This window comes from Saccoglossus kowalevskii, chromosome 15 (genome assembly GCF_978046115.1).
Source record: "Saccoglossus kowalevskii chromosome 15, keSacKowa6.1, whole genome shotgun sequence".
Classification (NCBI taxonomy): Eukaryota; Metazoa; Hemichordata; class Enteropneusta; family Harrimaniidae; genus Saccoglossus; species Saccoglossus kowalevskii.
In genome coordinates this window covers 8,057,712-8,069,132 of record NC_140655.1, presented here as the reverse complement: position 1 = coordinate 8,069,132, position 11,421 = coordinate 8,057,712, and the positions used below count along the sequence as shown (strand labels likewise).

Below are 11,421 nucleotides of genomic sequence, written 5' to 3'. Positions count from 1 at the left end.
CCATTTAGTGGTTTGTCTATGGGGTTTCATTTAGTGGTTTGTCTATGGGGTTTCATTTAGTGGTTTGTCTATGGGGTTTCATCTAGTGGTTTGTCTATGCGGTTTCATCTAGTGGTTTGTCTATGGGGTTTCGTCTTGTGGTTTGTCTATGGGGTTTCATTTAGTGGTTTGTCTATGGGGTTCCATTTAGTGGTTTGTCTATGGGGTTTCATTTAGTGGTTTGTCTATGGGGTTTCATTTAGTGGTTTGTCTATGGGGTTTCATCTAGTGGTTTGTCTATGGGGTTTCGTCTTGTGGTTTGTCTATGGGGTTTCATCTAGTGGTTGGTCTATGGGTATGAATGCAAGATTTAATTCTATTGAAATACCTTTATGTAGAGGGCGCTACATCTCTAGGAGGCTTGCTAAAACTACATGGGTGATAAAAAGCAAATGAACAATTCCGAGATATAATTTATTGAAATCTAAAGTTACAAACAAACATGTTTTCATTTACAGCTTCACACATGGGCTGAAAATACCCATGCTATTCAGTACAGAGAATTCATAGACGTGTTCATCTAGAACAAAAGACTGTAAACTGCCTTAATTTCATGAGACAAAGTTTAATGGCAGCGTGGGAATTTTTAAGATGTTAAGTCACAGACTTTCAATTCATCTAACCATGAAAATTTTGCTGGTGGAAAATATAAGGTTTACAGAAATTGTGTTTTAGTTGTAGGTCATATATCGTGGAGTGGCACTGAACTTAGCATATGACTTGATCACTTTATTAACAGCTTCTAAGAAATCTTTTTCTGTAGCAACTTTTCTTCTGGCTCTAATTGCAAACATACCAGACTCTGTACATACACTGCGGATTTCAGCACCTGTAGAAAATCAAACAGAAAGTGTATTCAGAAAATAAAAAGGTGTGCTTAGGCTTACATGTAAAAAGAGGATTTGTACAATATTCCCATTATTTAAGTAAACAACTCAATCCAAGCTTGGTTATTTACCATACTTCCCCAATCAGGAACTTACATACTTGAGGAGCACCTCAGAAAAGATGACCTGTAACCAATATGTATAATATCAAAGCAATCAGGACTTGCAGATTTTAACAAGAAGTCGAAAATATCACTTTTTACCAAAAATTACAAAAATATTCATCAAAATTAGAGAATTGAAGATATCATTATGAAATGAACAAATCTGAGAGAGGTCTGCCCATACACCAAGTATCAAAGCAAAGTCGACAGCAGAGCTAAAAAAGGGCCCAGAGGATGTCTTGAATGAAAATTGAAAATTACCCCTTCCTCCATTCTAAAAAAGGGTCACACTTAACCAAGTGTAATGATACTTACCAGAACTATTTGGACATAATCTTGCTAACAATTCAAACCTAAAACACTTAACCGAGTGTAATGATACTTACCAGTACTATTTGGACATAATCTTGCTAACAATTCAAACCTAAAACACTTAACCGAGTGTAATGATACTTACCAGTACTATTTGGACATAATCTTGCTAACAATTCAAACCTAAAACACTTAACCGAGTGTAATGATACTTACCAGTACTATTTGGACATAATCTTGCTAACAATTCAAACCTAAAACACTTAACCGAGTGTAATGATACTTACCAGTACTATTTGGACATAATCTTGCTGACAATTCAAACCTAAAACACTTAACCGAGTGTAATGATACTTACCAGTACTATTTGGACATAATCTTGCTAACAATTCAAACCTAAAACACTTAACCGAGTGTAATGATACTTACCAGTACTATTTGGACATAATCTTGCTAACAATTCAAACCTAAAACACTTAACCGAGTGTAATGATACTTACCAGTACTATTTGGACATAATCTTGCTGACAATTCAAACCTAAAACACTTAACCGAGTGTAATGATACTTACCAGTACTATTTGGACATAATCTTGCTAACAATTCAAACCTAAAACACTTAACCGAGTGTAATGATGCTTACCAGTACTATTTGGACATAATCTTGCTAACAATTCAAACCTAAAACACTTAACCGAATGTAATGATACTTACCAGTACTATTTGGACATAATCTTGCTAACAATTCAAACCTAAAACACTTAACCGAGTGTAATGATACTTACCAGTACTATTTGGACATAATCTTGCTAACAATTCAAACCTAAAACACTTAACCGAGTGTAATGATACTTACCAGTACTATTTGGACATAATCTTGCTAACAATTCAAACCTAAAACACTTAACCAAGTGTAATGATACTTACCAGTACTATTTGGACATAATCTTGCTAACAATTCAAACCTAAAACACTTAACCGAGTGTAATGATACTTACCAGTACTATTTGGACATAATCTTGCTAACAATTCAAACCTAAAACACTTAACCGAGTGTAATGATACTTACCAGTACTATTTGGACATAATCTTGCTAACAATTCAAACCTAAAACACTTAACCGAGTGTAATGATACTTACCAGTACTATTTGGACATAATCTTGCTAACAATTCAAACCTAATGTCTCTTTCCACACTCATTGATCTTGCATGGATTTTAAAAATATGTGTACGACCCTGCAAAACAAAATAAAAAAATTGCAATATTAAGCTACAAGTATGCAATGTCCACAATAATAACATTGGATCATTGAACATTTGCAAAGAGGGCAATTTATTTTCACTTGCAAGTGATTTCTTTTTGTTGTAAACCATGTTTTCGATTTTAATCTGGCATTATTGACTGTTCATTGGTCACAGTACCCAGATGGTTTTTTTTTCAAAAATAAAAGCCTGCTAAAAAGTGGTAAATTGTAGAGAATTTGAACCCTGTTCAAGAAAACTCTACAGGTTAACAAAAATTTTTTAGTTAGAGTCTAAACGTTGCAGCAATCACACAAGAATAAGAATAAGATGAATACCTCCAAATCAGGAAGTCCAAACTCGACTTTTCTGTCTAGTCGTCCAGGCCTCATAAGTGCTGGATCCAATGTATCTGGTCTGTTTGTTGCCATTAATACTTTGATATTACCACGGGGATCAAAGCCATCTAATTGGTTAATTAATTCTAACATAGTACGCTGTACTTCATTGTCGCCGCCAGCGCCATCATCAAAACGAGCACCTGGTAATCAAAGAAATGGAAAGAAATTCTGAAAAATTTGCCAAAAAACAATGACATTGCCAATAGGTTTTGTTCACAATATAGAATCATAATAATGAACAGTTTATATTTTGCTTTATATCCATCCTAAATTGGTCAATGATGCTTTCTGTTTACTTGAAATGCTCCCTGAAACTTTGAGTCAAGAATATGCTGTATTGGCACATATTTGGCCACAAAAATCTTGTTAAAATGGACCTCTCCCTTTTAACAAAATTTTTGTGGCCAAATATAATCGACTTTTTTACTCTCGCATAGTGTTCCACTCTCCTGTTAATTAGTCACCTGTACTCCTTACCTATGTAACCTAGTGATATGAGTAGAGACTGGAGTGGCAACAAGATCTTACCAGCTATTTAAGTTCTGTGAAATACTTATTTTAAGCTGGATTTAATTTTCGTCTTATGAAACTTTTTGGGTGTTTTGTATGGCATTTATTTTCACTGATTTTTGATAAGTTGAATGTAAAATATAGAAAAATAGATATGTTCGTTGAATTTTATTTTCACTGAATCATAACTTAACGAAAATTAATTCTAAGCGAAAATAAATTATTTTACAGTAATAAGGTATATTGAAGATGTTGATTGGGATCTGAACGTATAACTTTAGATAGATGAATGAAGAGACTGTCATAGCACCCTCAATGTTAAATCTTTAATAATAATAAATTGTTATTTAAAAATAAAAGATTTCTGACATAATCAATCTGTTTGATTTTGCATTAACCTGTCCTATACACCTGGTTCTATGTGTGTAAACACTTTACTGTATCTTGCAAGAACCGTGTATTCAAGTTGCATTCTCACTTTGCAAATCTATGAAGCACCATCCCCTTATGAGATTATAAATAAATTTAAGTGGATCTCTTAAATTAGGTTACATTTGTAAATAATGCTTACAGTGTTAGAAGGCTCTGTTTATCCTTAAATGTCAGTTACATTGTAGGTATCTTTGTCTGAAGGATATGAGCCTCCAGTACTCGCAAAATAAAATCTGAGCAGGATATCAACTTTTAATATTTCATGTTTTTAGTTAGTTTAGGGAACAAAGTGTGAATGCAACTTATCCGCTGGAGTATTCATAGCTTATAAAATATCCATACTTGATCTGTGAGTCTTAACAAATATTGACTTATTTTAAACAATAATTTACAGTTATCAGTGTTTTGTTACTCACCTCCTATGGCATCAATTTCATCAAAAAAGATAAGGCAAGCTTTCTTACTCCTTGCCATTTCAAATAATTCCCGTACCATTCTAGCACCCTAAGATAGAACAGATAGAACCAACATGTCATCATATCATCTTTTTTAACCAGTTTTATTCACACTATCAGTAATATGGACCCATGTCATTACGGTATAGAACAAGAAAACATTTTTCAAGGAAGATAGTTGAAGTTTCTGTGTCCGGACATACAAGTGGATGAAATAAATTGAAACAAGTAATTGAATTATGATCTTCTATTTATATTCAACGTGTCCAAGCTCCTCACTATTAGTTTAACGTCTCTGGTTGAGGTTGGTTTGGCCCAACTTGTATTGATCTTTTGACGTGCGAGGCAAACCAGTCAACAACTTAGCTGGCAATGTTGCTGTTTTGGTGTTCAGAACAATAAGGCAGTGACAGTAATGCACTATTCAGAGGTCAACCAGACCTGGTGAACACCAAAGTCACATTCGTAAATGAATAATGGTGGTTTGGTCCTCCACATTGATTGTGTGGAACACTCCTCTTCTGATGTTCAAGGTTGGATTTAAGTACAGCGCAACTAACACTGGGCCACCAATGAACTGTCTGATTAAGCCATATTATCCATAAACTGGTACAATGTTACACAGCAATACTGACCTCTCCTACATACTTCTGTACTAGTTCAGATCCAATGACACGTATGAAGCAAGCATCAGTACGATTCGCCACGGCTCTAGCACATAGTGTTTTACCGGTACCAGGTGGTCCAAATAATAACACACCTTTAGGAGGTTCAATACCCAGGTTAACAAACCTCTCCGGCTACAAATAAAAGAAAATGCAGGTGAGACATACACAAGGAATTGTCAGTGTTACAAGTGATATTGCTACTTGACTTGGCCCAAAATTCTCAATAAAATTACCTGCAGTTATTAACCTCTTTTTTCGTGTAAACATTTTGCTGATTTTTCTATAGTTAACTTTTGGTCAAATGAACATAATTTCTCACTGTGTACAGGTCTCAATCAAATTTTAGACAAAATAGGTAAAAAAAAATATTTGTTTAGTTTGTGAATATTTGACTGCTCAAAGGATTGAAATAGACTAGTTCTACAACTTAAGATACATACATGTACAGTGCAAGAATTCACTACCATTTGGCAACAAAATATTTGTGGGAATGAGGGCTGTCGGCTTCATAATAATTTTTAACAACCTATAGTAAAACAACACAGTTATTGTACGTATGAGTTGGTCTGGAACTATTAGTCAACAAGCCATGCATGGCACAGTCCCAGTTAGTTATTAAATTTAAGATATATAGTTTTGTTTATAGTAATATAGCTGGAATATAACCATATCACGAATATGATTACTTGTCCATATTGAGAGATATTGCTCTGGAACAGCATTCAAAATCAGACATTTTGAATACATGTATATATATATACCATGATGTATAACGAATATATAGAATTTGAATATAATCAGTCAAAGCATTTAAGAGATATGGCTCTAGAAGCCCATTCATTAAAACAAAATGACCGCCAGACAGCCATTTTGAATCCGATCTGAAAAATAAATGATGTGCATCAGGAACCTGTAATGTCTAATATATGTACCAAGTTTGAACGAAATCCATCCATAAATGCCAGAAATGCTTGATATTTGATTTTTTTTTAGCACAAAAATGGCCACCATTTGGCCATTTTGAATAGGATCGTCAAACCAATATATCTGTCTATCTATGACATGATGTATAATGAATATTTAAAATTTGAACATAATCAGTGAAAGCAAGTCAGAGATATGGCACGAGAACCACATTCATTAAAACAAAATGGCCGCCAGTCGGCCATTTTGAATCTTATCTAAAAAACAAAATTATTTGCATAAAGGTCCCATAATTTCCAATGTATATACCAAGTTTGAACAAAATCCATCTGTAAACAGCCGAAAAATGCTTGATTTTTAGGATTTTTTAGCACAAAAATGGCTGCCATTTGGCCATCTTGAATCAGATCGTAAAACAAAATGATGTGCATCAAGGTCCTATAATGTCTAATGTATATACCAAGTTTGAACAAAATCCATCTGTAAACAGTTGAGAAATGCTTGATTTTGATGATTTTTAGCACAAAAATAGCCGCCATTCGGCCATCTTGAATCAGATCGTGAAACAAATTGACATGCATATGTATAATATCATGTATGATGTATGTGTGAAGTTTGATTGTGATTGGTGCAGGCATTTCTAAGATACAGGTCCGGACGCACGCACAGACGCACGGACACACACACGCACGGACACACAGAGGTCAAAACACAAGTCCCCGTTTTCGGACTGCGTCCGAATGGGGACTAATAAAATTGTACTTTTAAACTATTTATGTCAATGTAAACATGTTATTATCATTTAATATGTTGTAATAATATAAATCAACGGTATTCGCTTAAATATGTCATTGTCAGAGAGGGCAAACCTGTGAGAGAAGTTACTCAAGTAATAAAATATTTGAGTCTTTAGTTATAACTATTGGTACCTCTGTAAGCTGATCGGAATAAAGATATACACTTACATGTAGAAGTGGAGTTTCCACAACCTCTCTGAGTTTATCTATCTGTTCTTTGCATCCACCTACGTCACTGTACGTCACATCTGGTTTCTCTTCAACCTAGAAAACACAACATTGTATTGTAGATCTGTTTTAACATTTTTGTGCCATGTGATTGCTCTGCGAGTTTCACTGCTAACCAAAATAGAAAATGAATTATTTTGCTTAAATGGAGCATGTGACAGAGCTGTGTTACCATCTTCCCATCATAGTGGCATTGTGGCAATTTGATTTGCTATATTGGTGTCAACAAAGTCTAGTCAAACACAAGCACTTGTGGACCTTAAAGGCAACAACATTGATGCCACGAGCCACTATTGACTACGATTGTTATAGGAGGTGCTTTTGTAAGTCAATAATTATCGCTTATTAAGGGATTATAGACAATGATAATTACCTAAAACAAGCAGCCTATCGGCTGAGATAGCTCCGCTGTTAGCAATGCACATTTCAATTAAAGAACTGAAGACATCATAAGAAAATGAACAATATGTATAGTATCAAAGCAATCGGACTTGCAGTTTTTAACAAGAAGTCGAAAATACCACTTTCTACCAAAAATGACAAAAATATTCACCAAAATTAGAGAATTGAAGATATCATCATGAAATGAACAAATCTGAGAAAGGTCTACATGTAGTATCTATATATGTAATATCAAAGCAATTGAACTTTTGGTTTTTAATAACAAGAAGTCGAAAATATCACTTTTTACCAAAAATTACAAAAATATTCACCAAAATTAGAGAATTGAAGATATCATCACAAAATGAACAAATCTGAGAGAGGTCCACATGTAGTACCTATATATGTAATATCAAAGCAATCGAACTTACAGTTTTTAACAAGAAGTCGAAAATATCACTTTTTACCAAAAATTACAAAAATATTCACCAAAATTAGAGAATTGAAGATATCATCACGAAATGAACAAATCTGATAAAGGTCTACATGTAGTATCTATATATGTAATATCAAAGCAATTGAACTTTTATTTTTTAACAAGAAGTCGAAAATATCACTTTTTACCAAAAATGACAAAATATTCACCAAAATTAAAGAATTAAAGATATCATCACAAAATGAACAAATCTGAGAAAGGTCTACATGTAGTATCTATATATGTAATATCAAAGCAATTGAACTTTGGTTTTTAATAACAAGAAGTCGAAAATATCACTTTTTACCAAAAATTACAAAAATATTCACCAAAATTAGAGAATTGAAGATATCATCACAAAATGAACAAATCTGAGAGAGGTCCACATGTAGTACCTATATATGTAATATCAAAGCAATTGAATTATTGGTTTTTAACAAGAAGTCGAAAATATCACTTTTTACCAAAAATGACAAAAATATTCACCAAAATTAGAGAATTGAAGATATCAACATGAAATGAACAAACCTAAGAGAGGTCTACCCAAGGTACATGTACACCAAGTATCAAAGCATTCAGGCTTGTAGTTTTCAAGAAGAAGTCGAAAAAGTAAAACATTGACACGGACGCCGACGACGGACAATCACTCATATGATAAGCTCCGCTCGACTAAGTCGACAGCGGAGCTAAAAAACGAGACATAATTTTGCATGATTCAAAATGACAGCAGAGTGAACTTAGTAGTGGTAGTGTTGCCTGAAATTCTCATTATATAGAGCAGTTGTGTGTTTAACCCAAGTTTCCCATGAAAGTAAACTCAGTTTACTGAATAAATTTCAGCTAGTGGCTTTGGTCTTCCCATTGAGTGTGTGGCACACTTACCCAGGGTAATGATTGGTCAGGGTGGACCAATTTAGATGTTCAATGCCAAATAGATTTAACTACAGACCAATTGATAAACTGCAATGTTGCAAATTGAACTTCACTTGGGCATTTAAGGCAATTCTTAATGCCCATGGAGCCTTGATATCTTTTGAAAAACAAATATTTTTCCTGTACCATTCTATACTCCAAGGTGATTTTATTCATTCACATGGGTGTTCTCAGCCATGGACTTTTTAAAGGTATTAATTTTTTTAAAGGTTTTAATTTTTAGACCCCTCTCAGAATATAAGTCCATGTAGATACTTGAGGTCAGGCAGATTGGCGAGTGTCTCATGAACTGTATACTAACCTGCATCATGGTAACAGTTGGATCTATTTTAGGTGGTAATGGTATGTGTATCTGATATTTATTTCGGTCAACTCTGAAATAAAGAGGAATCAGGTTGGTTATAAACACATTATGGTATAGCAACAAAATGCTGTAATTGAAAGCAGGCTAAACTGAAAGCCATTGGACTGAAGTCAGTGTTTCCTGCAGGATAAAAACAACGTGGCAGTACCACCACAGAGCTTTGTTTCACCAAGACCCTGGTCTGACATCACCAACTTCATTATCCAGACTGCCACTAGTTTCAGTAAAACCGCACTGGTCGCGGTGGTGGTACAGCCATATTGTTTGAATCCTACAGATCTTGAGAAATAAAAATACTATTAACCAGTTTTTAATGCAGTGTATGCTAGAAATTAATCATAGATGATTGACCAAAAAGATATACTAGCATCAGTGGATCGTTGTATAGTGAAAGGAATCTATTAACAATTCAGAACTCCCAACAAAAGAACAGTGAAACCTGTTTAAACAAAACACAAAAATAACTGAGATTATTGTTTAGTTTATAAATTTGGTTTTAAAGTAAGCCATGAGTCGTGACTAGCAATTATTTTAGCCAGTTACCCAGTTTATATATTATTTAAAAGAAACTAATGTATAAAGGTTCTTACCCAACTCTCATTCCTTCTTCAATATCTGTAGGAGCAACTTGGTCATGTAAATCTACAACAAACTTTGCGAACTGTTTGACGTTAATGATGTACTTTGCGTCCTCTGAGTCGGCGTTGATAATCTTGGTGCATCTTGCTACTTGTAGCGGTTGTTCACTTTGTAACGTCTGTTTATCCGCGGCCAAATCCCATAGTGCCGGATTGGCTAGACCAGTATCAGATTCTTTGATTCCTACAAAGATAGTTACCGTACATGCAAAAAGATTTTAGATCTAGAAATGGCAGACTTTTCGCTTGGAACACTCTGACGATAAGGTTTTTATGTTCTTTGGTAGTACATGTAGTTTGAAAGACCATAGCTTCAATCAGATCGAGGATTTGAAATAGACTGTGCAAATGCTATCGTACACCAATGCCACGTAAACATTTTGCATTCATTCTGTTTACTTGTGATATTCACAAACTGGCATGGACATTTTCTTTGAAAAAACATTTTTGTTGGGGTACTTCAGTAATCATTTTGAATAGCTAATTCCCCCCAGGGTATTGTATAAATGGCTCACCCCCCCATAACAAACCTTGTATGCACCAAATGAGGATACCTATATTTATGTATTATCATATGCAATTGAATAGGGTCCTGGTGTTTATGAGTTTGGGCAATGACTATGAGAAAAGGATATGATTATGATGGCTAATGGCTATTGCTATTAAAAGCACTTTACCTGGCAAAACTACATCACAGGTAAAACGCTGCAAATTTTAACCATAGCTCGGTTTCCATCAGGTAAATAATTAGGATGTTACCTCACCTGTGAGTTCATTGACCTTTTTAGTAATATTACTGATGTCATCTTCCACTTGCTTGATTGATTTGGCATATGGTCCTACACCCTGTAACACAACAAATTATTTTTTAACGGCCACATGATAAGGAACTCTTACAATTAAGAGAATTAAGCTCCATCACTGAATAATTACTAATTGAATACTTACATAGGTCTTCAAGAGTGCGATATCTCCCTCATCAAGTGCTGTGAAATCAAAAATACAAAATTCAATGGATTGTTTGAAATGACTCAGATTTATTACAAAGAACTTTGATAATCAAGTGTGTGAAGAAAGTACGGAAAAGCATCAAGGCAACCAGACAGGGCATCAAGGCAATTTCAAGCCCTTCCATTATTCCTCTGAGACACGATTTGGAGATGTACTTTAGAAAGGTAGGTATTATAGAAGGACTGAATATTTCAGTTTTTTGTGTGCTGTACTTGTATCGCATTTTTTTCTGGTAAAAAATTTACGACTCACTTATAACTATTTTTTAGGAGAAATCAGCCGAACGATTAAGTTAGTCTAAAGAAATATGTTTAGTGGTCTAAAACCTAAATAAAAAGACCCAGTCGCGTGTGACTCAGCAACTCCAATCACACTCAAATTCCATATCCTGTGTTTGAAAATCTTCGCACTTTTACTTACATTGAATCGGTTTATCTTCCTCCTCCTTTTCACCTTTCTTCACTTTCCGCATGTCGTTCCCCAGATGGTCAGGCATGGTGTTTTTTGCGGCTTGAATATCTCAAACACTCAACTTTTCACTTCGCCGGTGAACCAAGATGGCTGCTTTCCCCAAAATGCATTTCGGCAAATAAATAGCGCCCACTCTCTGGTTGATCAGA

At 34.5% G+C, this 11,421-nt stretch overlaps 1 protein-coding gene across 1 annotated transcript; it reads right to left on the bottom strand.

Moving 5' to 3' along the window:
- Positions 1 to 439: 439 nt before the first annotated feature.
- On the bottom strand, positions 440 to 11,384 carry LOC100367274 (26S proteasome regulatory subunit 7). Its single transcript, XM_002737209.4, has 11 exons — positions 11,222 to 11,384; positions 10,739 to 10,776; positions 10,555 to 10,636; positions 9,743 to 9,974; positions 9,090 to 9,162; positions 6,940 to 7,035; positions 5,018 to 5,182; positions 4,344 to 4,431; positions 2,923 to 3,125; positions 2,482 to 2,578; positions 440 to 868 (listed from the first exon to the last, which is right to left on the bottom strand). The coding sequence occupies exons 1-11, from the start codon at positions 11,295 to 11,297 to the stop codon at positions 711 to 713; spliced, it is 1,308 nt and encodes a 435-aa protein (XP_002737255.1). The 5' UTR covers positions 11,298 to 11,384; the 3' UTR covers positions 440 to 710.
- Positions 11,385 to 11,421: the final 37 nt, after the last annotated feature.